The 27,420-nt window shown below is 51.0% G+C and overlaps 9 protein-coding genes across 9 annotated transcripts; 6 read left to right on the top strand and 3 right to left on the bottom strand.

Annotated features, from left to right (window-relative positions):
- Positions 1-106: 106 nt before the first annotated feature.
- On the top strand, positions 107-1,198 carry Z518_00703 (uncharacterized protein; the record flags this gene model as incomplete). The annotated part of the gene is made up of 1 exon (XM_013421304.1): positions 107-1,198. The coding sequence occupies one exon, from the start codon at positions 107-109 to the stop codon at positions 1,196-1,198; it is 1,092 nt and encodes a 363-aa protein (XP_013276758.1).
- A 361-nt stretch (positions 1,199-1,559) lies between these two features.
- On the bottom strand, positions 1,560-4,897 carry Z518_00704 (uncharacterized protein; the record flags this gene model as incomplete). Its single annotated transcript, XM_013421305.1, has 2 exons — positions 1,560-1,797; positions 1,851-4,897. The coding sequence occupies 2 exons, from the start codon at positions 4,895-4,897 to the stop codon at positions 1,560-1,562; spliced, it is 3,285 nt and encodes a 1,094-aa protein (XP_013276759.1).
- Positions 4,898-5,828: 931 nt separating this feature from the next.
- Z518_00705 (uncharacterized protein) lies at positions 5,829-8,067 on the top strand (the record flags this gene model as incomplete). Its single annotated transcript, XM_013421306.1, has 2 exons — positions 5,829-7,504; positions 7,563-8,067. The coding sequence occupies 2 exons, from the start codon at positions 5,829-5,831 to the stop codon at positions 8,065-8,067; spliced, it is 2,181 nt and encodes a 726-aa protein (XP_013276760.1).
- Positions 8,068-11,164: 3,097 nt separating this feature from the next.
- Positions 11,165-11,781, top strand: Z518_00706 (uncharacterized protein; the record flags this gene model as incomplete). The annotated part of the gene is made up of 3 exons (XM_013421307.1): positions 11,165-11,529; positions 11,578-11,678; positions 11,726-11,781. 3 exons carry the CDS (start codon positions 11,165-11,167, stop codon positions 11,779-11,781), a joined length of 522 nt encoding a protein of 173 aa, XP_013276761.1.
- A 763-nt stretch (positions 11,782-12,544) lies between these two features.
- On the top strand, positions 12,545-14,633 carry Z518_00707 (uncharacterized protein; the record flags this gene model as incomplete). Its single annotated transcript, XM_013421308.1, has 2 exons — positions 12,545-14,036; positions 14,086-14,633. The coding sequence occupies 2 exons, from the start codon at positions 12,545-12,547 to the stop codon at positions 14,631-14,633; spliced, it is 2,040 nt and encodes a 679-aa protein (XP_013276762.1).
- Positions 14,634-15,165: 532 nt separating this feature from the next.
- On the top strand, positions 15,166-17,056 carry Z518_00708 (dihydroxy-acid dehydratase; the record flags this gene model as incomplete). Its single annotated transcript, XM_013421309.1, has 2 exons — positions 15,166-15,236; positions 15,286-17,056. The coding sequence occupies 2 exons, from the start codon at positions 15,166-15,168 to the stop codon at positions 17,054-17,056; spliced, it is 1,842 nt and encodes a 613-aa protein (XP_013276763.1).
- A 706-nt stretch (positions 17,057-17,762) lies between these two features.
- On the bottom strand, positions 17,763-19,487 carry Z518_00709 (uncharacterized protein; the record flags this gene model as incomplete). The annotated part of the gene is made up of 1 exon (XM_013421310.1): positions 17,763-19,487. The coding sequence occupies one exon, from the start codon at positions 19,485-19,487 to the stop codon at positions 17,763-17,765; it is 1,725 nt and encodes a 574-aa protein (XP_013276764.1).
- A 1,431-nt stretch (positions 19,488-20,918) lies between these two features.
- Z518_00710 (uncharacterized protein) lies at positions 20,919-23,423 on the top strand (the record flags this gene model as incomplete). The annotated part of the gene is made up of 1 exon (XM_013421311.1): positions 20,919-23,423. The coding sequence occupies one exon, from the start codon at positions 20,919-20,921 to the stop codon at positions 23,421-23,423; it is 2,505 nt and encodes an 834-aa protein (XP_013276765.1).
- Positions 23,424-24,222: 799 nt separating this feature from the next.
- On the bottom strand, positions 24,223-25,769 carry Z518_00711 (uncharacterized protein; the record flags this gene model as incomplete). Its single annotated transcript, XM_013421312.1, has 2 exons — positions 24,223-25,605; positions 25,656-25,769. 2 exons carry the CDS (start codon positions 25,767-25,769, stop codon positions 24,223-24,225), a joined length of 1,497 nt encoding a protein of 498 aa, XP_013276766.1.
- Positions 25,770-27,420: the final 1,651 nt, after the last annotated feature.

Raw genomic sequence — 27,420 nt, forward strand, 5'->3', positions numbered from 1 at the left:
ATACATGATGGACTTTCTCTGGTTCTCCAGTTTTAAACCTCTTTAACAGCTGTATTATTCGCTTCGCCTTGTCAAAGTCAGGTTGAATTCCAAGGGTTACTGCACAATGGCAGACACATTCTCCCAAGCCGGTCGGCGTCTCAGCCAGATCAAAGACGCCATCCTAGGCAAAACAGCAACAACAATTCCATTCGACCCGGACTCCACCTCGTTTCCAACGCGAAAGCACCTGCCCAAGATTGTCGACGCTCCTGACGAAGCAGCCTGGGTCTGGGGAAAAGACGACTACATCGGGCGCTTGAACCTGCTGACGCCCACGCGCGTGAAAGCCGCCGCCCAAGAGATCCGCACAGGAGAAATGGCCCGACTGGACCTGCCCACCAACGTCCCCGAACAGCCAGCCTTTGGCCGCCAAAAGTTCGAGCACAAGATCCTGACGCTCGTCGACGGCGTCGCCTACGACGACGTCTACCATATGAACACCCAATCCGGGACCCAGTGGGACGGATTCAGGCACTTCGCTCACGTGCCCACGAAGACATTCTACAATAACACGCACGGCTCAGACATCGTGGGTCCCGAAGCAAATCATAAATGCAGTATTCATCATTGGTCACGCCACGGATTTTCCGGGCGTGGAGTTTTGCTCGACTACCGCTCCTACGCCGACAGTCAAGGGATCAAATACGACACGGCGACATCGCATGCGATCAGCTATGATGATCTCGTTGCGTGTGGGAAATTTCAGGGTTTGGATATCCGGCCCGCCGCACAAGGCGGGGATATTAAGATCGGCGATATCCTGCTCGTCCGTTCCGGGTGGACGGTCGACTACTACGCGCGTACCCCCGAGGAGCGGGCCCGCTTGGCTTTGCGCGGCCACGATTCCCACGGCACCGAAGCCCAGTGGGCTGGCTTGAAACAGGAAGAAGCAATCAAGGACTGGTTACATGATTGCTACTTTGCCGCGGTGGGCGGGGACGCGCCGTCTTTTGAGCGCTGGCCGACGCCCGAATCGTATTATTTGCACGAGTATATACTAGCGCTGTGGGGGATGCCGTTGGGCGAAATGCTGGATTTGGAGAAAGTCGGTGAACTAGCGAAGAAGTATAAGCGGTGGACGTTCTTTTTCTCGAGTTCGCCGGCAAATTGCCCTGGAGGGGTCAGCAGTCATGTCAACGCGACGGCGATCTTCTAGGTTGGTGGACTGGAAGTGTGAAGTAGGGATACGACTTTTACATTAGGAGCGTGGACGTGGAGGGTGAGGTTGAGGGGGTGAGGATGGGATCGGGAAAGGGCACACGTGGTCTTGACAAGGCTGTGCGTGACGGGGTCGGGAATCTCTGATCGCTCGACGACTGATGAGAAAAACATGGCAGCGGAGTAGGATTTCGTTTCTGAAAACCTTAGGTTTAGAGACATGGAATTTACCTCCTCCCCTGAGGCACTTCTAGGTCTTATTTAGGGTGACTCGAAGCAATCGAACATAGATCTTCGAATTTGGATCACTGAAATTTTATTCCGGCTCCCAACAGATATCTACAATCCCTTTCCATATTCTATGTTTTGGCTTCTTCCTCCTTACCCAGACCTCCAGCATCCTTCGCCGTATCCTTTTCATTTACCTCCATCTTTTCCTGAGTATCATCTCCCGTCGTTGGAGCAGCAGATGGCTGAGATGGAGCAGTATTCATCACTGTCTTAGCCTGCACAACCCTGACGATACGTTCACCCAAATCGCCTGAACCGTCGATCTTGCTTATGCGAGAATTAAACCATTCCGCGTCTGCTAGGAGCCTGTTATCTCGCATATTAGCCTCAAACTCTGGCATGCCGTCCCCAATCCCTACCTTTCTTTCGCCGCTGTCGACTTGATCGTGACATCCTGATAAGCAGCCGTCCATTGTTCTCGGTAGCTCGCAAACACCGGGATCATGATCCCCGCGACAACAGGTTCCGGTAAATGCTTGGCCAATACTTTCTGTAGCGTGGCGGTCTCTTTTGTCAACGTCTCCATATACGGAGAGACCTGGACAGCTTTGTTCTTTGCCACTTCTTCCCAATCTATGTTCTTCATAGATTTGACGTGCATCGACGCCCGGCCGGACATGATGTCGACTAGTTTTTCATGAATACCGTTCTGGTGTTCTTGGAACAAACGTTTGACTTTGTCAAACTCGTTCATCACCGGGGGTCCAGTGGAGGAAGAAAGATGTCGACGGAAAAATTCCCTCACGTAAGGGATGAGAGCAATGATAAAGCTCAGGGCTTGTGATGAAAGCGCAAGATGTTTGGTTGTGATGTTCTTCAATCCTGCACTTCTCGTGGCGCCGGCTCCGAGGATAAGTTGTGAACTTCGTGAATTGAACAACTTCAAACTTTCCAGCAACAAGATAGCAACCTCGTGACTCATACTGGGAATTCCGGCGGCCAAATGTTGAAAGGTTTCCATGGATTGAAGCATGGCCAGACCTGATTCTGGTAGAATGTATTTCTGTTCATCAATCACCGCACTCCGCACTTTTGCTGTTGCTCCATCGGCGCCATTTGTTGCGGTCCGATTACTGGTTTTGGAGCCATTGGTCATAGATTGCCAGATCATCGTGCTCTCAATCCATGGAAGAGCATCGTTGGTGCTGCCTTCCATGACTCGACTGAGAATTTCATTCTCACGATCACCAAAGTCTTTGGCATCCCATTTGTCGCTGTCCATCACTCTGATGATTTCATGTTTCTGAGAGTCTCCAAAACGAGCCACAAAATCTTTGATTTGAGTGTCGACAACGTTTTTCAGCGCTGTTCCACTTCGTCCTGAAATCGCCTCGCATTCGTCGGTGAACAATTTATTCAGAGTGAAATACTTGAGAAAATCAGACAGCGGGAGCTCGACATTTTGTTGTGATCGCACTTTGACCACTTTGGTAATTTGGGCCTGTGCGAGATCAACTCCCTCACCCAGTAAACTTGAAAGGTCCAAGACTTGCTGCATTTCCGCTTGAACGGAGCTTGTTGATCGCGGTCGACCGGTTGGCGGGCTCATCACTCTCTCCACACTTCCTGGATCAGGACTTCTGGGTGGTGATTTGACCATATGATCAGGTAAGTTGCTCGTAATGTCCAGCAGAATCTTCACCTGCACACTAAGCCTGCGTAACCCTTCGCTGATGTTGGTATAGATGGTGGCCAGCATTTGATACCAGTCATCTGCATCCAAGGCTCGGAGATTTCGAGCCAAAATAGAGGACTTGTCCTGCTGACTCATATGCCTGCCACCCGTTGTTGAAGCTGATATCGTCGACACGTTATCGTCATCATTGGCGCTCGGTAACTGTTTTCGGATCATACTCTTCATTTCTCTGAGGACAGTGGCCCTGAATGAAGTGGCGGCCGGTGTAGTACATCTTGCTCTGGAGAGCCCTTTCATTTCGGCTTCGAGTTCGGCACGAAGTTCCGGGCCAATATTCATATATCCGGGGAAGGCCGAAGGAGCTCTCCTTTGACCAGGCTTGGGTCTTGTATATGCGGTCCCCCATCTTTGGAGTGTCACGCCAACCTCGGTCTGTTCCACATGTCGTCTAATGTCGTTGAGCAAGCTACCGTGAAATCGGGCTTCATAGCCTCGCCCAGCCCGATACCGTAGTTGATTCAAATCATCAAAGGCGCCCGCCAACGCCTTGATTCTTCGCAGATCTCGTTTTTGGTATCGAGGAATTTCCTTTAGACTGGAAGTCTTGCCGTCTCTTCCAGCCATCAACGCCTCGACATGATCCAAATCATCCAGTGCTTCGTCGATTTCACCTTTCTCTACCATCTCTTCACAATTTTGCACGGCTTTGACAATATCTTCCAGTTGCATAATGGCTTGAGCAAGTTGACGAACATTGTCCCGTCGTTGTTTGAGATTGACCACTTTGAGACCATCTAACGCCATTTCCTTGTCGAGTTTCGCCAGATCTTTTCGCAATTTCTGTATGCGATCCACGGAATCGGCAGCCTCACGATGCAATTCTCTCAAAGAGCCAAGTGCGGAGAAGAAAGATTTGGACGCCGTTGATATTGAGTTGATCAGGTGAACTTCGACCGTGTCCATGTACCAGGACAGCTTCTCCTGCAAGATTGCATTGGTGGCGAGAGACTTTCTTCCATTAGGGGCTCCACTAGGATCCCGCACTATTTCCGAATGCTCAGAGACGATGTCGAACGTTCGTGGATTCTCCAAATGGAAATCTTCCTCAGAGTAAACCGACGGTATTGTAGATAATGGTGTGACCGCTTGACGACGCTGTCCACTTTGTCTCCTCTTCGGTTGTGGCGGTTCGATCGGCGCCGACACCGCCGGGCTCACAGATCCTGCCCGAGAATGGCCAGGCCTCTGCAGCCGCTGATTCATAATAGCTTCCCACTCTTCATTTTTCGTGTCCTTCTTGTCTCTATGAAACAGCGACGTCTCGCCCTCGCCCTCACCTTCGTTTTTGGCCTTTTGGAATGCTTCGTACAATGAACCAACTTGGGCGAGATACGGTTGAAACGCTTTTGGCTCGACATGCGGAATATTCGTCAGCGCAACAGGAGGGATATCGCGAGGTGTGGGCACCTTGTATCCGGACGTTGGGACGGCGGTGCTGGCTTGCAATCCGGTTCGGACGATTGGATGCTGCAGCAGTATTGAGATGGCATTCTGACTGATCTCCGTTATCGTATTGTTGTTGATCGGCCCAGTGTCGAGAGAGCCGCCTATGCTAGTGATTGAACTTGTGGTTGAGCCGCGCCGAAGGTCCCCTCTCGGACCGCCGTGTTGTCTCTGCACAACATCTGGAAATGGGTATCCTGTTGTAGGCGATGTCGCAATGGGCGGGGTGAAGGTCCTTTGGGATCCAGACCGAATTGGAGAGGCCATCTCATCTCAAAGCTTTGGCACAGGGAGAGTTTGAAGGCATAAGGGTTGAACCGCCTGTTCATATGTCCATTAGAAAATTTGAAGATCTCGAAAACGTCATGGACAGCCTCCCATGGACCATGGTCGCAGCGCTTGCTCTGCCTTCGAACGAATGGCTGACGTTGCAAGATTAAGCACCGGGTCCTTTCTAAGGACACGCAGCATCAGCGAAATGCCAAGAATGGTCAAGTCGGCCGCTGCTTTAAAACTCACCGATAGTTGTGTTCTTGTCGCTTCCCAATACTTACATCACACCCGCGCTCACATTTTTTCGTCGACTTTCCATTCGAAGCAGTTCAGTCCTGTGTAGTGTGCCCATGAGCAACGCCAAAATCGCGGAGGACGACTCTCAAATGCGCCAGCTCCGACAGCGGGAGGCGATCGTGATCTGGGAAGATGAGGAAAATGATGCCTCAGTCACGTTTTATCGAGTACTACTTCTATTTTATGGATTAATCGAGGGCGTCAAGCTATCATATCAATGGTATTGCGAATGAGAAACAATTACAATTATCACGCTAGAAGCCCCATGGGCAGGGCCCAGGAGCAAGTCCAGTATTGCTCAGGCTCATAAACCTTTCTCTTCCGGTCGCGGGCCGTGATTGATAAACTAGTAGAATATCCACGGCGTCAAGATAAGCCCGTTGTCTTCTGACTTTTCTCCTGAGCGACCGTGAGTCCATTTCCGGGCCATGACAATGGCATTTCGCCGGGCAAAAGAGACCACAAGCACCGCCACCTGTGGCTGTGGCCCTGCAACCACTCAACGCGAGCTTGAACGTGAACGCGAGACGCGTCGACCCGCGCGACTTTTTGAATTTCACCCGTCCCATTGTCTTTAATCGAATATTCTACGCCCACCCAAATAAATACCAACACCCCACACGTCGCAATGGCGTTCGATACGAGATCAGCATATTCCCTCAGCGTGCTCTCCGCCCCTCAAGACGCACTGGTCGAGCCACGCACCGAATTGCAGTCAAAACTGAAAGACTTTGTCCTCGCGTTTCAACTGGACGGCTCCTACATTTACAGAGACCAGATCCGCGAAAATGTGCTCGTCAAGCAATACTACTGCGACATCGACCTCGCGCACCTGATCTCGTACGATGAAGAACTGGCACACCGACTGACGAGCGATCCCGCCGATGTGATCCCCTTGTTCGAAGCTGCGCTGAAGCAGTGTACAAAACGGATTGTCTTCCCTCACGACCCCGAAATTGAGCTTCCTCAGCACCAACTCCTCCTCCACTCCTCTGTCTCACATATTTCAATCCGAGATCTTAATGCCACCAATGTTTCACACCTGGTGCGAATTCCCGGTATCGTCATCGGCGCATCCACCCTCTCCTCCAAAGCCACACTCCTCAACATCATGTGCCGAAACTGTGACCATGTGGACAATATCCCGGTCGAAGGCGGCTTCTCCGGAATCAGTTTACCGCGGAGATGTGGAAGGCAGAAAATCGAAGGCCAGGAGTCGGGCAATCCTTGTCCCATGGACCCATACTATGTGGTGCACGAACACTCCCAATTCATCGACCAGCAAATCTTGAAACTGCAGGAGGCACCAGATCAAGTTCCTGTCGGTGAACTGCCTCGTCATATCCTCATCTCTGCAGACCGCTATCTCACAAACCGAGTGGTCCCTGGATCGCGATGTACAGTCATGGGTGTATTCTCCATCTACCAGCCAAACAAAGGGTCAAAGAAGGACGGTGCAGTTGCCATTCGAAACCCCTACCTCCGAGCGGTCGGGATCTCCACCGATGTGGACCACAATGCAAGCGGCGCCGTTTCATTCTCTGACGAGGAGATTCAAGAATTCGAGGAAATGTCACGATTACCTGATCTCTACGAGCGCTTTGCAAGGTGCATAGCGCCGTCGATTTATGGGAATGTGGACATCAAAAAAGCCATATCCTGTCTATTGATGGGCGGGTCGAAAAAGATCCTTCCCGACGGGATGAAACTGCGAGGCGATATCAACGTGCTATTACTGGGTGACCCGGGTACAGCCAAATCACAACTCTTGAAATTCGTGGAGAAAGTCTCCCCAATTGCCATCTACACTTCTGGAAAGGGTTCGTCGGCGGCTGGTCTGACCGCTTCCGTCCAGCGCGACACGCAATCGCGGGAATTCTATCTGGAAGGGGGAGCAATGGTCCTTGCAGACGGTGGTGTAGTCTGTATCGACGAGTTTGACAAGATGCGGGACGAAGACCGGGTGGCAATCCACGAAGCAATGGAACAACAAACCATCTCCATCGCCAAAGCAGGCATCACCACCATCTTGAACGCGCGCACGTCAGTCCTAGCTGCGGCGAATCCGGTTTTCGGCCGGTATGACGATCTCAAGTCTCCAGGCGAGAACATCGACTTCCAAACGACCATTTTGTCTCGTTTCGACATGATCTTCATTGTCAGAGATGATCACGACAGAAATCGTGACGAGACGATTGCCAAACACGTTATGGGCATTCACATGGGCAATCAAGGTGTCGAAGAACAAGCCGAAGTGGAAATCCCGGTAGAGAAGATGAAGAGGTACATCAGTTTCTGCAAATCGTACGTGAATCCCTCAATGTCGCAAGCAAAGAATACAATACTGACGGCTTCGTTCCAGTCGTTGCGCCCCCCGCCTCTCGGCTGCAGCATCAGAAAAGCTGTCATCTCATTTCGTTTCGATCCGAAATCGCGTGGCTCAAGCCGAGGCGAACAGCAATGTCAAATCTTCCATCCCCATTACAATCCGTCAACTTGAGGCCATCATCCGGATCACGGAATCCCTTGCAAAACTCACACTGTCCCCTATAGCGGAAGAACATCATGTGGATGAAGCCATCCGCCTCTTCCTCGCAAGCACCATGGACGCCGTGTCTCAAGGTGAAGGAGCCGGTGGAATGGGCGGAAACAGAGAGTTGATGGAAGAAGTGAGCCAAGTCGAAGAAGAGCTGAGAAGACGCCTACCGATTGGATGGAGCACGAGTCTAGGGACGCTAAGACGCGAATTTGTCCAAGGTCGAGGATACAGCGAAGCAGCGTTAGCTAGGGCTCTGCACGTCTTGCAAAGAAGAGAAACGGTGCGATTGAGGAGTGGCGGAAGCCAAGTGTATAGAAGTGGGGTTTGATTCTCAAGATGCTGTCAGGATCTTCATGAATTGTAATGCACCAAAGAGGGACATGTTGACACGGAAATGTGTATGCGAGTGCGAGAGCATGATAACTCGGCGTTCTGGAGATCAGGCATATTGATCAACGTCCTATTTATCCATGTATGGCGGATGAGCTGCAGCATGACAGATTATACCCTGACCTTAGGTGCATGAGATGTGATCATCGCTTAGCCATTTGATAGGACTTTCAATTTTATTCGCTTTCACCCTAGATGATGAACCTGGCCTAACACGACGTCCTGTACATCCTGGGGTTAGCTATCGAATATGGAAGGAGGAGAATGCCTTGATATAAATCCCATCAGGCTGACAACGAGCTTTTCAGGAAGCAGAGCGAGCAAGTGCGTTCCAGATATGGAATCGCAAAATCATTCATTATAAGTTAAGTAGATCACATCGCATCGGGGGATCCGAGGTGGCGATGACGGGTATAATGGAGCTGTGGCGCAACATGTCCGATCTCTGGATCAGGCATTGCCCCCTCGATCTGAAGCTGCGGAGTCACCTGGCTCTGGTTTGGTAGGATAAACAGGCACGGGCGAATATACCTGATAGAGAGCCAGAGTCTCTTCGAGATTGGGATGTTATCGCATAGAGAGTACCGGCAAGATGGGTGCCGAATGCGCAGGTCAGAGAGACGTACTCTACGTGCGACTACGGTCAACAGCTGCGTATCCAAGCAATCGGCAGCAACGCCCAAGACTGACGGTTGATTTTGAAATAGATGGAGCAAGCAGGGCAAATGAGGTTTGTGGCCAGGAGTGGTCTGCTCGTGGAGAATATGACAGATCACAAACGATATATGGGATGCCCACCGTAGCGGGGCAGAGGAGGATCTTACATTCGCCATTTCCCGTTTTGCCCAGGGTGTAGAAGGACCGGATTTTGGCCGCATGACCGCGTGGAAATACGACGGAACTCGCTGTTTTATGCCAATCGATAGCGCGGCAGGGTCGAAGGTACTGTAGGTGCGTCCCTTGTATTGGCTCGCACAAGTGGGACTTGCCAGGGTTGAAGTGCCGTGGAAACAAGCGGTTCAAGCTATGTCTTGGAGCTGATTGTGGCGCCACCCCCACCCAGGGGTCATGATCATAGCAGTAGCTCATTTTCGTGTGCCAGTGTGACGATACCGGGATGCTAATTAAACAATTTCGTACATACGAGCATGGTTTAGTAACTTTGCAGGGACACTGAGAAGTTGACTTGGGGAGAGCTGGAGTCCAGAGGTGTGGTGCCTCGTGTCAGAAGGTTGACTGCTAGGATCGCCCGTAGACGTTTGCCAGGATCAGTTCAGCAGGGCAAGGAGGAGGGAGGCGTCGTCCGGGGCACCGGCATTCCACAATTCATACGCACGAGGAACTGATCTTTTCTTGAAAACGGTTAGAACATTGCGCAATAGGGCAAGAAAACCTGTGAATGGTGAGGATCGGCGAGCTGCCGGGTCTGTCACAATTTGGCCACCTTGATATGCTTGCAGCTGCTCCACCACACATCGGCTTGTCCTATGCTGAAAAAAGTGTGTTTTTGCGTCAATAGTGCGAGCGACAAAGGAAGAGGGCAGACTAGAAATGAGCTGTAGACTCTAGGAAGGGGTGAAGAAATAGAATTGAAGCAAGAGGATAGGCATGTCGCACTCCTCAGAGAACGTTCCATACAGGGAGGGAACTTTGGGATCTGAACTGCGAGAGCTGAGGACAGGGAAGTAAAAGTTTGCGAGGAACAAAGAACAGCGACTTTGACCAGAACTTCGCCATACTGGCTGTTTGTTTTCCGCAGTTACTCCTTATCAGAGCCTCATTGTTCCACCTATCCAACACTTCTCACATCCACTCGTCACTTTCCTTCTCGTCCTCGTCCTTTTGTCTATCACCTCTCAGAAGTCGCCCATAAAAAGGGTGGCGCTCCGCGGATCCGCTTCGCGTGTTCTTACTACTCCCGTGTTTTAGTGGAGGAAGTCATCCTGGAGTCGATTCTCTCTTTTTCACTTTGCTGTCAGAGACTCCTCTCGCGATAGCCATCCACTAACAGACAACAACTTCCCCGAATACGATTGCCTATCCTTCGACGTTCCCCTCCAGTCCTACAATACCTTGCATTTTTCATGCGCCGCCTTGGCCTCTGTCTTTCGGGTTAGACATCATTCCTGCCCATCGTATTCAGCATCGGCAATTCTTGTGACATGTTCTACCAGATCGGCCCCCCAACATAGAAACTTTATCGACCATCCTCTGACTGTTCAATATCTTCGGAGCACGGTTCGAGGTGTACATCGCGTTTACTATTCAGATGGCCTATATTGTGTCAGGAACCCGTTGGTTCGCCTTCCCATCAAAAATTTGCCCCTGGCAAGGAAAATAGTACCCGTGGCGAACGGAGATGCCATAATTCACCGCGAGATTTGGGAAGGCAATATCTATTTGGACGACCCCCTGTTCAGCTGATCTTACAGACTTGATATGTCGAAGGTCTCGTTACCATACATGTACATCTGAAATAATATGTTCTGACTGTGTGCCTTCGCTTTCCCTGCTTTTTGCACGTACCCCATTACGGCTTGATGAACTGTATGAATCACGTTGTCAGACACGAAGAACCTCGTCCGATTTTCACGGAGACAGATGCATATTACATGAATATTCGTTGTTTCGACCACCATTACAAGCAACACCACCACAATACCCCTATCTATGTCTTGAGTTGAAGCTCCTACCTTCTTCGGCAAGTACAATGTGTCTGGCTTGGCCTTCATGAATTGAAAAAGGGCTTTTATTCTTGCTAAAGGCCTCTCAACTGGACAAACCATGATCGCTCGTGAAATTGAGTAGACTTTGGGCGTAACCGAACCGAGGACCATCACAACGACTACCTGGTTTGCATCCGTGAGAAACCCCTTGTGATTGTTCTCAGCCTTGGGCTAACACGCTGATGTACAGGTCATCTTTTACTCCGACCACCCCGAACCGAATAGTATATTTCGTGTTGGTCGCATCAACATCGAACAACCCATTAGCCACTCATCTCCTTCGCTTGGTTGGCGCACGAAAAAGTACCCATGGAGCTCGCTATCGCACCACCCTCCAGAGTTGCAGCAGGGGTGGCATTTCACACTCCCCTCGTCGTGACCTTCTCATCCCCCAAACCGACGACAGATGGAAAAGAAGAGAATCGGGAAACTGTTGTGTTGCCAGACATGAGCGGAGTTTGGGCTTTTGTGTCTCTGACCACGCCTGATATGCAACAAAGTTTGGCTCCACCTCGGGCCGATCTTTTACGAGGTAAAACTGCCGACTCGATTCATCCCATTCACCAAGAACAAGAGGGTGAACGGTCCACGATTGCATATGCAACGTTTCCAGGGCTGAAGATCACTCAACCGGGGCAATATCGCATCAAAGTGAACATCATTGACATGAATGCGTAAGGGTCCAGACAGAGTGGGGATTACTCCATGCTGATGAATGTCAGTTCCCCGACGGAAAACGCAGGTGAGGGCGCAGGCCTCGTTTTACCTTCCCTCCACTCGCAAATCTTCGACGTGGTCGAAGGAAGCGAACATGGTATCTATGGTAAGAAATTCTTTGTCACTCATGGGACGCGTTGCTAAGCTCGGCAGGACCCGAAGTAGCAGAGACATTGAGCCTCCTCAGGTCCATTGGCGTGGATTGTTGAGAATAGAATTCAGGGACTTGGACGAAAGCGTTGGGAATCTGGCGAAGAGGACAATCGGATGCTTGTTTGGGAGAGGAATATCACGGCCAAGGACTCTTCAGGCGAGATCATTTCTGCGCATGACCTCATTCACAATGGTGGTCTAGTGATTTTCAACACGCTCCTTGGTCGTATTTGATTAATTGAGAAGCGCTCTGCCACTTTGCCGACGTTGATCAATTGTTCAAGTGAAGCCGAAGTCTATTTGTATGTTAGCAAATCGCAAGGCCCATCAGAGCTTCTCCTCCTCCAGATCTACTTTTCAACGTGCGTGGCCCTCGGTGGAATAATTATGCGGATAGCGGTAGCAATTGTCATGCAAGGAGTTTGACTGGCAATGAGATTCAAGGTGATCGGTTGACGGTTGTTGGGTTGGTTACGAGTCAGTTTGATACCCACGTGACTTGATATCCGATCGCACCGTCCACGGTGGAGTACGAATACTCAGCCCACCTCTGGCAATGAAACCGTCCACTTGCCAGGGGGCAGACTAACACAAACAGCAAATCCTGACTTCGTTACTGACCACGCCCAAAACTACGACGGGGGGACGCGATGCTTACCTTGCAATCCTATTTCTGTCCTTCAGCACGGAGTCCAAATTGCAGCATGAATCACCTGTCTTCTTTGACCACGCCGCGCTTCTCATGTTCCCGCTAATAAAGCAACCGCCATTCTGGGGAACTTCACCCACACCCCTCGTCCGCAGCCTCAAGCAAACAGCATGACCGACTCCCACTCGACGTCCTCAATTTCCCCTCCTAGCCGTCATATCAATCGTTCAGGGCAAAGACAAAATGAACCCTCCGACTCGCAGTTCTATTCCGACGATCGGATCTTGTTGACACCCCCCCTTCAGACGTCAACCATCAATACCGTGGACCAGGCCTTATACCAAAACAATGCTCGGGTATTTCAAGCGAATCAACAGGCTATATCTCAATATGCACAAATGGACGTTTCTCCCGGGAAATCGTCCCGGATACATCACGATGCGACACATCTGTTGAGTGGCCTCCACATCAGGACCGATCTCAATGCACCACAGCGCTCGGGTTCCACCCACTCAGTGGACTCTGAATCACGACTGCGATCGAGTGCTTCTGCTTCAAGTCTTCCCCGTCGAGTCCCTAGTGTTCGAGCGCAACTCCATTCGTCGGCAGGCTCTGTTTCTCCTGGCACCGTCATTTCGTCACCACAAATCGCCGCCATGCTCGATATCACACCCCTGCCCTCCCCGACTATGACCACTTTTGAGTCTTGGAAAACCATATCAAGAACCAGATCTCGGGGCTCCTCTATCTCTTCCCTCAAAGCAGAAATCCCTCCGGCCGGGGTGCCCTTTGCCACTTTGTCCCCGACTTCTCCTCGCCGTAAAGATTATCCAGGTCTAACCTCTCCTTCGTCAAGGTCAAATACATCTGATGATCAAGGTCTTCTTGTTGACGGCACACGCATTAGAAGTGTCAGCGAATACGTTCCGGAGGTGTTGGCCGTACAGAAGCCCCGAAACGTGGCTGTATCCAGCACTGGAGGCCCCGCCGAGAATGTGTCTGCTTCCACTGCCATGCATCGCGAGGAATATCTCGGTGATCAAAGAGGCTTGACCTATACCGGCGTACGACCTGCGACGCCATCCGAGACCGCGGACGAGGCCGACACAGGCCATGAAGATGAACCAGCAGCCAAACGACCCCGATTGGAGATCTTTACCGCTAGAAGTATTTCCAAAGGCGAGCTTCGGTCTTATGAAGCCATCCGTGAGCTCGGTCAGGGCACGTTCAGTAGAGTTTATTTGGCGGTGCGACTGGTCCACAATGATCGCAAGGATAGCGTGGACTATAGGCAAGACAGTGTGAACATGGCTGGAGTTAGAGCTAGATCGAGAAGACTTGTTGCCGTCAAAGTTGTGGAGCATGGTCCAGCCGGCGGGGCTGATGCTGAAAGGATCGAGGTGGGGCTGAAACGAGAAGTTGACTTGTTGAAGTCAATCCAGCATCCATCCTTGGTCCATCTCAAAGCATTTGGCAATGACGGCAAATCTCGTGCGCTGCTGGTCATGAATTATTGCCCGGGTGGAGACTTGTTTGAAGTTGCGACCAAACATCGAGACGTTCTCACGCCACCACTGGTGCGACGTATCTTTTCAGAGCTGGTGTCGGCCGCTCGGTATCTTCACCAAAAGTACATCGTTCATCGAGACATTAAGTTGGAAAGTAGGTCTCGGAAACTCTTTCGGGAATCGTGAAGCGCTGACCACACTAGATGTCCTGCTTAACATCCCAGTTCGTGTCCATCCAGATGTGCCCAATTGGCAGACATTAGATCGAGCTGTCGTGACATTGACGGACCTGGGCCTTTCACGTCGGATACCAGAACCTCCGGAAAGTCCTCTTCTTACGACCAGATGTGGGAGTGAAGATTATGCAGCTCCAGAGATTTTGATGGGACAACCTTATGATGGGCGACAGACGGATGCTTGGGCTTTAGGAGTCCTGTTATATGCATTGATGGAAGGAAGGCTACCTTTCGACCCTCTGCCAGGGGCACGAGGAGATCCAGCGACGCTTCGAGCAAGAACACCACATCGCATTGCCCGATGTGAATGGGCTTGGGTCAAATACGGAGATGAAGATGGTGAATGGGATCCCGAAAAAGGTCGAGAATTTCAAGGGGCGATGGAATGTGTGGATGGGCTATTGAAAAGAAATACTCGACGAAAAGCATTGACCGAAATACGAGAGATGCCATGGGTTAAAGATGGCATTCAAGTGGATGGCGGTCTTCGATGGGTCGAAGAAGAAGCTTTGTAACAATACAATTGGAGGTGATGATGGTGCATTGGCTGCATGTTTTATGAAAGGAGACTCCTGATGAACATGATAAGAAAGATAGAAATCTGGGTGATTTGGCCAGGGAATCGGTTAGGGATGCGAATGGACTTTGATATGCTTGACGGTGCGGAGGGGTCGTTGGTTTGTAGGATGGGAAAGATTGAACGATAGACTAAGTCCGAGGACTTCAAAATGCACGGCCTCATCTTTCTGTTGAGTCAGAGGCAGGGGATGTCTTTCCGGAGTCACACTAGACTCCCCGTTGAAAATGCAAATATCAACCTTCCGATTGGCTCTATATATCCTTCTCCGGGCAGCGGCACAAACCCTTGGGGGGGAACATTTGGAGAACTGGACCATTGCATCCAAAGTTCAATGCTCTCCTAGGAATTCGATCGGCTCTGCGGCTCATAGTTGAAGCTGTAAGGCCTGGACGGCGGGCGGCCGTGATTCATCCTCAACCTGTACTCGTGAGCCGTCAATCATCGGGGCAAGACAAAGATTACCCACGATGAAAGCTTCAGCGTCCCTCAGAGGTCTGCGCCGGAGGCAAGTAAAGACTCAGCTTTATAATCAAAGGCCGTACGTCGACCTCTCAGCTCTGAAATGCCTTAAGCTCACATTATTGCAGTCGCTTGTTTTCATCTTCCCGACACCGTCCTCATGACCCCTCCGATCTCACCGACCTCAACAAGGTCTCAAGACATGTCACCCAACCGAAATCTCAAGGCGCCTCCCAGGCCATGTTGTACGGCACCGGAATGGACGAAGCTGATATGAACAAACCGCAGGTGGGAATATCTTCTGTCTGGTACACGGGGAATCCGTGTAACATGCACTTGATGGATCTTTCAAATATGGTGAAAAAGGGTGTGGCGGATGCGGGAATGGCCCCGATGCAGTTCAATACAATCGGTGTCTCGGACGCAATCAGCATGGGCACCACGGGAATGAGGTATAGTCTACAATCAAGAGAAATCATTGCCGATTCGATAGAGACTGTGATGCAAGGGCAATGGTATGATGCCAACATTTCAATCCCCGGCTGTGACAAGAACATGCCAGGCGTGATGATGGCCATCGGCCGCGTCAATCGACCTTCCCTCATGGTTTATGGAGGTTCCATCGCACCCGGTTGTGCAAAGACACAAAACAACGCGGACATCGATATCGTCTCGGCATTCCAAGCGTATGGGCAATTCATTGCCGGCGAAATCGACGAAGAGCAGCGCTTCGATATCGTTCGCCATGCATGTCCTGGCGGTGGAGCGTGTGGTGGAATGTACACCGCCAACACCATGGCATCAGCCATAGAGACCCTCGGTATGACATTACCAGGCAGTTCGTCCAATCCAGCGGTATCCAAAGCTAAACAACTCGAATGTCTTGCCGCCGGCGGAGCCATCAAAACCCTATTAAAACTCGACCTCCGACCCCGCGACATTATGACGCGACAAGCCTTTGAAGATGCCATGGCCGTCGTCATGATCACGGGCGGTTCGACCAATGCTGTTCTCCACCTAATCGCCATGGCTGACGCCGTAGGCATCACACTGACCATTGATGATTTCCAAGCCGTCAGCGACAAAACGCCCTTCCTCTCTGACCTCAAGCCCTCTGGCAAATACGTCTTCAACGACCTCCACAATATCGGCGGTATTCCCACGCTCCTCAAATTCCTTATCAAAGAAGGCATCGTCAAAGGCGATGGCATGACTGTCACAGGCCAAACTCTCAAGAAAAACGTCGAATCCGCACCGGATTTGCCCTCTGATCAGGCCATCATCAAACCATTCTCCCAACCCATCAAATCAACAGGTCATATCCAGATTCTCCGCGGGAGCCTCGCGCCCGGTGGCTCCGTAGGCAAAATCACCGGCAAAGAAGGACTCCGTTTCACCGGTCAAGCCAAAGTCTACGATGCGGAGGATCTTTTCATCGAAGCCCTAGAGCGTGGCGAGATCAAAAAGGGCGACAAAACCGTCGTGGTGATTCGCTACGAAGGTCCGAAAGGAGGGCCTGGCATGCCTGAGATGCTCAAACCCAGCTCCGCCATCATGGGCGCCGGCCTGGGCAAGGACGTCGCACTTATCACAGATGGACGCTTCAGCGGAGGTTCTCACGGCTTCCTGATCGGGCACATTGTGCCTGAGGCCATGGAAGGCGGACCTATTGGTCTTGTACGTGACGGCGACGAAGTTGTCATTGACGCAGAAACGCGTACGTTGGACCTCAATGTTGACGAAGCTACGCTCGCGAAGCGGAGGGAAGACTGGAATGCGAATAAGCCGAACCCACGCGTGAGGAGGGGCGTGTTGGCCAAATACGCCAAACTTGTCACCGATGCGAGCCACGGGTGTATTACGGATCGGGAGGATGTGTTGGATGTGCACGCTGCTTAGAAATGCAATTCATCCGGTATCAAGAAGTGAAGAGACAGAAAAGACGTGGACGGCTTGGCCTGTCTGTCATATCCTGTCGTGTTCATGGTGGGGGTTTCATCCGAATTAGGCCAGTTAAGTTATGCCTGGACTGTATATTGAGAGGGACCAATTTTTGGGGGGAGGTGGGCCCTCCCTGGAAATTGTAGATCGTAAAATAGGAGAGCACTAAAAAGTCGTGAAAAGGATGTTTCTCTTATCGTTTGTCTATTGTCTTTCCCATCTATCTAAGCACACAAAGCTTTATCTCCTAGAGATCAGATCATGTCTATTTCTGATGACTATAGCGATATAAGCTTGTAACGTAGTGTACATTTCAAGGCCATGCAGACGTAGGTCGTGAAAATATTCTTCGGCCACTTCTCAGAGCCAAGTACATCAAAAATGGACAAACACCAGCCTAGTGCATGTAGTATGATGTGTGATGTGTGATGTGTGGTGCAGTCCAGCGCCTTTATGACAAGTTACGCCCCCATCCCAAGTCTGAGTGCCAGTAGCAATGAATAGGAAACAATGTCGTTGGTGGACGATTGAGAAGAGAGATAGCACACTTGCACCATGATGTTGAATGGATAAACAAATGGACGTGACATTGATCATGAGCCCTGTGGAAAACGAAAGAGTCTCCTGTCTCCTCCCGGCAAAACACGTCGCGTATTAGCCCCAATCAAGCGCCACCGGCATCCAGCTTGACCTTGCCCTTGATGCTCTCCCAGCGTGGAGCGAAGGATATGAGGAATGTGACGCAAGCGCAGGCAATGGCGATGGCGAACGGTACGCGGAGACCTTCCATGTACGCGGAGAGGATGCCAGGAATTTGCTCGGCGTTGAAGACTTTACGCAGGTCGGTGGCACCTGTGGCGATGACGAGGGCTGGGTTCACGTTTGGTGCCCGTTTCGGCAGTTCCTCTAGCATCTTATTGGCAAAACCTGCTTGGGCGGCGGAGATGAAAACGGCGCCTCCGATTGTTTGCCAGAAAAGAATCACGGCCGAGACAGAGCTGAGGTCCGAGGGTGTCACAATCGCCTGGGCCACGATCACAGGGATCTGGAAGATCAGACCTAGTCCGATACCGACTAGTGCTTGATAGCCGATCCATTTGTCGGAGCCACTATGAATTTCGAGTGTATAGATGAGCCCCGCTCCGACTGAGGCGAGGATCGAGCCAACAGCCATGATGGGAACGTATTCGCCCCACACCGTGAGAAGGCCACCGGCCACAATAGTGAACAGGGAAGCACCGAGGACGAGTGGGAGGTTGTTAATTCCTGATTTGGCGGCGGAGACATTGCGAGTCGCTTGAAAATAGATGGGGAGGTAATAGAGGAGGATGAAGAACGCTCCAGCAACCATAAAGATATAAGCGGACATGGCAGCGATGGTTCGATCCTTCAAAAGTCGTCCTTGAAGGAGGGCCCGGTCCCCTTGGAAATATTCAATGGCGACGAAAGCGATGACCAAGAGACCAAATAGGACGAGACACGCAATGACCGAGCCGTCAGACCATGGTTTGGTGGCACCTCCCCATTGCATAGCCAGTAGATAACAGACAATAGATGCCATAATGGTGAACGTGCCCGGGAAATCCATCTGGAGGAATTTCTCCTTCCACGTTGCCGGTTGAGGGCGAGCAGCTTTGGGGGTGCGGAAGAAAAACAAGATGATAGCTCCAGCAACCCCTCCGATGGGGAGGTTGATGTAGAAGCACCATCGCCAGCTGAGGTTGTCGGTAAAGACACCTCCCAAAAGGGGGCCAATGACGGAGGCCACACCAAAAGTGGCGCCCATGATGCCGGTGAAAGCGGGTCTTTTGGCTGGTGGTGCTGAAAATGCAATGATGGTATAGGAGCCAGATGCGATACCTGCACCGCCCATCCCGGCCACCGCCCGTCCCACGATGAGAGTAGTGGAGTTATTGGCCACGGCACAGATCAACGAACCAAGTTCAAAGATGAAGATACTCGCCAAGTAGGAGGTCTTGAGTGGGAAGTACTTGTACAGTTTCCCCCATGTCGCTTGAAAGGACCCAATGGTGAGGAAGAAAGCACTGCCATACCAGCCCACCTGGTCCAGTGAGTGAAATTGGTCGGTGATTCGAGGAATGGCCGTCGCCACAATGGTCATGTCCAACGCGACCAGGAAGATACTGCACATCAAAGCCACGACGATCATGAGCAAGGGGAATGTCGAGGGGTAGTCGGAGGTATTGATCCGGGAGAGTTCCCTCTCCAGTTCGCCATCCTTCTCGATGGGTCCTGGTTGAAGGGATGACTTTCGACTCAGAGTGACTTCTTCTTGTTCTTTCTCATCGTCAATGGTGGGGAGCGGGGGTTTCGAGAGTTCAGAGACGGAGGTGGCCGCGGAGGTCTGGGAAGATGGGTGGTTCGACATTGTTAGGGAATGATGAGGGAAGGAATGACTGCAGAGAAAGATAAACCTTTGGGAGCTTTGCCGGGCCACCAAAAGGAAAGGGTGTTTTGGTAGAATAAGGAGCAGATATCATGGAGAGCAGCCACCGTAGAGATATATGTAACTCTACTCCTGACGGAGCACTGTTGAAAAAGCAACATTTCTTGGGGGGGGGGGGGTGTAAAGTAGCATGCGCATACTGACTAACATCAAGTTTTGATGCGTCATGGGGAGTAAAAGCACGTCACACTGCTCATGTGAAAGGCGTGGAACGCGATTTCGTCCGTTGGCTAGGGTAATACCACATACCCAAATCAAAAAAAAAAACCCCGGTGGATACGAACAGTCGGGTAAAAGGGGGGATGTGAATCATGATGGCTTCGTATCAGAGATCGAGTTGAAGCTCGGGGATAACGAATACGTTGCGGAGACAAGGCTGAAGAATCTGTTGACCTATGACTGGCGGAATTTAGACGGCTAAGGCTGGATTTGTCAATCCGGGAATGGCCTAATCCGAACTCCGAGGGAGGGCCTGAAAGGTTATTTCCAGCCTTGGAGCCCGGATCAGGCAGCAAAGTTGGCAATGTTTGGCCAGACAAGCTTCAAAAGTCTCTCGACCGAGTGTCAATAGCGGACACCAGGGCGGCTCCTGTGGCATGGAAAAAAAAAAGGGGGAGTTTCTGCTTGGCTGACCAGGCTGTCCAACGGATCAATGGCCAAGTAGCCGGATGTGGTACCTCCGTATACTTTCCCTTTTTGGCTATCCGGGTCGCTGGAAGGAAATTGATCCGAGAACCCGAAATCATGAAACTGCTTTGCTGATTGGCGGATGGTCACCGCGCTTTCGGCGGACTGTTCGCCCGAAATCTCGGACGGACGAAGAAATTCTGGTTCCTGACTAATCGGACACTTTCTGAGAAATGTGAATGTCTGACCGTGGAATTCACGTGATGAATACCCAGACCTCGTATGACAAATTTTTTCGTCAGACGAAACATTTTTTGCGCTCGGGACCTTGCTAGCCCAATTTTTCCGACGTCTTACCTTACCAAATGGCAGATTGACTGCTGCTTCAGCCTTTTGAGCAGTACTTGGCCCTTTATGGCCTGTTGTTGCAATATTGAACGTTCCAGAATTCCCAAGCCTGCCAAACACCTTTAACTCCACCCCATCTCCAGGCTCGGCCTCGCCAATCACCGTTTGGACCGCGTTCGCCGATCTGTCAGCATCCACGACCATTTGCTTGAAGACTCCTGGTACTCGATATCAAAATCACCTGAGTCAGCGATTGCCTGGGCTGGCCGTGGTCGCTATCCATCACGTACTGCCATCCCTGTTTCTTCTCCCTTTCCTTCTTCGATCAACCTCGACCGAATTCCGTCCTTCCAACTAGGTCCTGACTCCAATCAAAACATGTCGCATCCTCCGAGTAACTCCACTTCCCCATACAATGATGGCCATGGGGTTGGTTCCGACCACAATCAAGGCCCCCCGCGGAAGAAGATGAGAAAAGGCACCAAAAGTTGCTTGGAATGTCGACGGAGGAAAATCAAATGTACGTTTGAACCGGGACGACCTGCCATATGCAATGAGTGTTATGCAAGAGGTTCGACTTGTATTGATCAAGAGCATGGAGACATACACACGTATACTCAATCCGCGGCAGAACAGTCGTCATACAGTTTGAGGGAGCGAGTCTCTCAACTGGAAGATCTAGTCAAACAAGTATTGCAGCGGTTACCGGAGAAGGATGCAAATGGCTCTTCCAGTTCCGACACCGACAAAAGTCAAGTGGATGCTCAGGCGGCCGAAGTCTTAAAGAGTCTCAAGAGTTCATTGCGACAAGCCGATGCCAGCACCGAAGAATCGATTTTTCTGCCGGGCGGACTTCGAGATGACGCTCCTGCACTTACCTTGTTTGACAATGCTGTCATTACCAGAAGGGAGACTCAACCTGTGGTATCCCGGGCTCAATATAACAAAACAAAGACTCTCCTCGCCGCTTTGAATAAATTATTACCGTCACCTCAAGACCTGGAAATCATTTTGGATTCATCTTACGAATGGTTTGCCATCTGGAAGAAGATGTTTCCCGAGATCACCGACGCTCGATGCGAGACGATCAAAGAATCTGTTTCTCATTCTTTACGGTCGGAGAAACCTGCGGAGCTGGCCAAGATCATGCTTTGCATCGCCATCAGCGTCCATCAATTACCTAGTGATTTCGATTGGTCCCGACTCCACATGAGAGAAGAGCCTGCTGATTTGATGGAACGATATATCACGACGGTCGACAAATTGATCACGTCCGATGATGAAATTGCCGCCACTCTGGATGGTATCGAATGTATGATGCTCGAAGCCAAGTATCACGTCAACATGGGTCGGCCTAGACGTGCCTGGCTTCTCTTCCACCGAGCAATCGCTTTCGCGCAACTCCTGGGTGTCCACAGATTAGCAGCCCAAGCCGATAAGACTTCTCTGGATTACCAACGATCCGTCAACGTTTGGTGTCATCTTGTTTTGGGAGATAGATATTTGTCCTTGGTCTTGGGCTTGCCTTATTCCGTCGCGGACAACTTTGTCTCCCCCTATATTCCGGGATCTGGACCTCGAGCCGCCGCCAATGATGGCGAAATATACGCTTTGAAAATGCTGCCCATAGTCACCAAGATCAATGATCGAAATCAAAGTATCGTCCCCCTGGGATATTCTGCCACTTTACGGCTGGATCAGGAATTGGAAGAGTCGCACGCCGCGCAGGGCCCGGGTTGGTGGTCAGTTGACCGATTCCCCAATGCTTCTGTAGAAGATCACTTTGATCGATTACAAGCACAATTTTTCCATCACCAGGCCAGAGTCCTTCTTCATATGCCATTTATGCTTCGATCTTCAGCCGACAAACGATACCAATACTCTCATACGGCTGCTTTGGACGGTGCAAGGGAGATGATACGGATTTACGACGCTCTTCGAACGAACAAATCTGTTGGACCCTTTATTTGCAAACTGATTGATTTCCAAGCATTTACTGCCGCAATGCTCCTCTTGTTGAATCTATGCGGTTATTCTCAACACCAACGTGGAACCAACGCACAACAACCGGATTTAGAACAAGATCAAAAAGATTCCGAACTCATCGATCAGACCATTGCGCTTTTGAAAGACGCTGCTCAAGAACCAGGCGGTGTGGTCGCCGCACAAAGCGCTCAGGCTCTAGAAATGCTTGCTCGTGTCCGACAAGGCTGGGGAGACGAAAAGGGCCATTCATGCCGTGGTGAGACTTGTCAAGTGTCCATCCCCTACTTTGGAACTATTTCCGTTGGAATGGGCAAACAATTCGTCCCCATCAAGCCTGGCACCTACGTTCAACGAACGTCAGGTGCACCGGGCGCACCACCCAACATGACCAGTTCCGTAGCAGCAGGTGGCGTCGCCAATTCCGGCCTTCCCACTCCTCCGTCCCTATCTTCCAACAGTACGCAACCGTCGCCTCTGCCCACGACCGTCGACCAGCCTCAATCTCAATCTCAATCAATGCCCTCGCAAGCCCATCGGGGCTCCATCTACGAATCAGCCACCTACATCGCGCCAGGTCTCGAGAATTGGCCCAGCGAACCGGACGATCCCTTCATCACCTTCGACAGCTTCATGGCTTTCCCACCACAGGTACCAACCGATTTCCCCTCCGCGGGCCCAACGACCGGCAGCAGCTCCTCAGGATTCACACCCCAACACCAATCACAAAGTCCATACAATGGTGCAACGAATGATATAAACCCCAGTGTTACAGCCAGTGGCCTTGGCGGTGTTCCCGCTCAAGTGTTCCCGTTCGGTTCGTTCCCATTCGGTCAGAGCGGAGTTGATCTCGATCAGGGCTGGAACTGGTTCGGTGTTGATGCTCCTGTCATCCAATAAAATGATTTCATGATTGGATGGATGGAAGTGCCTCATACGGATGGCATAGCGCGGGCAATCCCGTTTGAAGGTTGTTGTCGAATCGGTGTCAGATGTCATGCTCAGCAGTGTGCACGCATGCTGCTTAACATTGAATGTATACATCGTTCTATATTATTATTGGTATCTCACGAAGCTTCACGTCACTCTCTGGGAAATCAAAAGTTAAGTTTCCTCTTCTCTTTCACGAGCGAGATCTTTCAGTGCCTTGGCCGTTATATATATTGACATGAATGATTTCATGAATCCATGATGCCATTATATTCTTTGATGCTTGAAATGTCACAAATCTTACACTTTACCTCTTGGATGATCTTCATATTGCAATCTTGTTTTGTTGAATCTTCAAGGGTTCGAAATCTTCAACTACACAAGTAGAACATCGATTCCGTCCTATCTCATATCATCTCATGTCATCCAGTCGGTGGAATCATGGCAAAGTATAACATATATCATAATATACCAGCACACCCAAACCTGGCGCGCTTTTGACCTGTCAATCTTTAACCTGTACGAATACGCATCCCGTGTCCCAGTACCGCGCTATGCAAGTGCCTGAAATAATCCAAACCAATCCAAAACGCCTGTCCCAAGGGTATCATTCTTAATCCTCATTTTCATCCCTAATTCCACCCTGCCCTGATGTTGATGCTGATGTTGAGTCTGTGGTCTCGTCCCATATCGTCTGGCTCGTCGTGTCTGCTGTACAAATAAATATATAAACATATCTCGGCGGGAATAAAAAGGAGTCGACATAGAGTCAGTTTGTGAAGGTAGATCGGAACCATTCCCTTCCCGAACTGCCACGACCACCCCATCCACTGCTATCGCCACCGCTGTAGCCGTTGCTGTTCCCATTGCCATTTCTCGAGCTGCCACTGCCACTGCCCCAGTCCCACCCGCTGCTTGTGACTGTGGTCCATGATCCACTGTTTCCACGTGCAGATGAAGGTGGAGCAGCGGATGAGATTGGTGCAGTTGTGACGGTTAAAGTTTCGGTGGGTGCTGTTGTGGTTGCGGCAGTAGTGGGTTGAGAGATAATGTAGGAAGTTTGGAAGGATGTTGAAGAAGCTGTTGTACCGAGAGGTACAGAGGTGGCGGTCACGGTCGTGTTGAAGAGTGTGGTGCTGAATGTGCTTTCTGTCGACGTCGAAGCGCCCGGGGCGGGGGTATTTGTCGTCCCACCTGAGGTGACGGTGAGGAGAGTTGTGGCCGTGGCCGCGGTGTCGGCGGCAGTAGATCCGGTGAAGGTGAAGGTTGGAGCAGCAGAAGCTGTGCTTTGAGTCTGAGTCTGGGTCGGTGCAGCACCAGCGCCGTTGTCGCTGTATACTTTCAGACCATTGATAAGCCAGTATGTATCTTGGAAGGCCGATGGGTTGTTCTGGACAAAAGCCTGACAAGTCGATCCTTGGGAGGAGCAGGTGGAGTCGGTGGACCAGACGTTGCCAGCCCAGTCACCGCAAAAGGTAACGTCGAAGAGTAGTTGTTGATCTTTGACTTTGTCATTGATATCGCAGTTGCCTGTGAATTGGCCTTGAGGAAGACCCCAATTGGATGGATCCGGGTTGCCACTGGAGATATCGGAGGGAACGGCACTTCTGGGGAAGAACCAGATGCTGATTGCTTGACTTGTCCATTCCGTAGCATAGACACCACCGCCGTTGGAATTGAAACCACTTCCAAAGCTGCTGGAGTCCCCGCTGTGAATCGAACAGCCGGCATTGGTGGCTTGATTGGCGGCATTGACATCACAATTGTCGGTCTCGAGGGAGCCAGAGAATGCTCCCGTGTTGGTGATTGAGCAACCGGCATCCGTGTGCAGGGCCATACTGTTTGTCGATTGCGTGTTGACTCCTTCAATGATATCTATTTCTCCATTGTCGGGCCAATCTGGACCAAGCATCCAAAATGCTGGCCATGTCCCACAAGCACCAGCTGGCATGTGTGCAAGATCCAAGATGATGAGACCGTGATTATATGTTTTCTTGCTGCTTATTCGTATACTGTCTCGACCACGGCCAGAGGCAGTGTTTGTAGAATCGACCCCCATATAGATTGCGCCATTGTCGACCTTGTATAGACCGGAGCGTTCTGCCTGGTCTTGGGAAATGTAATTTACATAGCCATTGGTGGGATCATTTCCCTGAGGAGCGTCAGTCTCCGCGTTTTCTGTGCCAAAGTTGAACTACTTACTGTATAGAAGTCAAACATGCTTGCAAAGGATGAGGAAGAGTAGTCATCCTCTAAGACGTAAGAAGCAGTGGCAGCAGTTGTAAAGAGTGTCAACGTGGGAACTGAGATGCGCATGCTGCCGGATCGCAAACGCAGCGAACAAGCGAGATTGAGAGGGACTGTAGATGCAGGGATCGTGAAGGAATGATATGTAAATGATGCCATGATGAAGACCGCGACCAGGATTGATATATACCGAGTCTTCCATCTTTGCAGAAGGGAGTATAACGAGGCTGGTGAGGTTGATGAAACGCAGGAAGAGACCCAAAAATGCGTGTGCTGGGAGAGGTTTGTTGACGCTCAGACGGTATCGGCCGCAAGAGCCCAAGGATATGAGAGCAACTATAGAAGTGGGGCGAGAGGAAACATGGAAACATTTGTGGTTGGTCGTATTCAAACAGGGCTTGAGAGCAAGCATGTTGACCGTTGAAACTGGAAATGGCTTGAAGGAGACTTAGAGATTGGCGAGAGGTCGGGGGACCGCCCGCTAAGGCCAACAAATAAACCGGAGGCCTGGAAGCACGACCATAAGGCTGAAGCAACCCTTTGGGCTTGAACGAGTTGACCAATGATGGATACGCATTGTATGCGACGGGCAATGGCTAGACGCTCTTGTGGTCAGTGATAGAGTCGGACCAATTTGTCTCGGAGTGGGCAGGGTCTCTGAATAGGCGATCCCCCGACCTCTGAAAATAGATGTTTAATTACTAGAAATGCATGAGACGCGGCATTTGAAAGTTGATTCCTCCTAATTTCGGACAAGTTGGGCAGCCTGCCTCTACCGTGTTGGAGATTCGTCATTCAGGGTCAGCGAGCACGCTCCACGCTGAGAGGTCGGAGGTTAGGTGTCCATGACCGCAATTTGGCCGATGCGGCAGAGGAGGACCAACAACGAGGTATCGTTTACGCAGGGAGATGGTCAGCAGGAGACCGGAGGGTTGTTCGGGAAATTAAACGAGGCTTGCCGAGCACGGTCACGGGAGCCGATTCTGATTGGCGGTTGGCCACCATTGGCGCCCCCCACCCGCAAGTCTCCTCAGACAGCCTCTTGCTAGCCACTAGGCTCGTATCAGTGCTTCAATGCTCTGACCTGGCCGTGCCTCCTCCCAGCAACGTGTTCGGCGACCTCCCTTTCTGAACCTTCTGTGTGATCCGTGACCTGAGCCCCGCCGCGCAACCACCGGCCACGTCCTCAATATAGATCTGTGCTTCTACCGATCAGGTACTTCAACCTGGCGGGTTTCTTCTGTCTCAGCCTCGTCACGCGAGAGTAGTATGTGGCAGGGCGGAACATTGCCGTGCGACGGTTACCTTCTTGACGCAGCCCGAACCCACATTCTCGCAGCGATCAGGGACTGGTACACATTAACGAAGCCAGCCCAGCTCCACGGTTGGAATTTGGGCGGCCGGAAGCCGCCGACGGGCAAGTTAGAGCGGCCGTTAGTAGCTAGGGAGCGTAATCAACATGTCGATTTCGGATTTCCCAAGAAAGATGGAGAGATTCAGTTCATCCAAAAAGAGCCCGGACGAGATAAGTAACTAATCTCCCAATGTTAATCCTCAGCAAGCCAAGGGTTTGTTGTCATTTGCTTTCAGAGAAGGGAAAACCAAAAAAAAAAAATCATGGCACCCTAAAATACATATCTTTCTGGAGATTGTCCCCGTGGTGTGTTCTGTTCTGTTTCTTCGCGCGTGTCTGTTCATCTTTATCTGCCCTGGCCTGCTA

This window comes from Rhinocladiella mackenziei (genome assembly GCF_000835555.1).
Source record: "Rhinocladiella mackenziei CBS 650.93 unplaced genomic scaffold supercont1.1, whole genome shotgun sequence".
In the NCBI taxonomy this organism is placed as follows: domain Eukaryota; kingdom Fungi; phylum Ascomycota; class Eurotiomycetes; order Chaetothyriales; family Herpotrichiellaceae; genus Rhinocladiella; species Rhinocladiella mackenziei.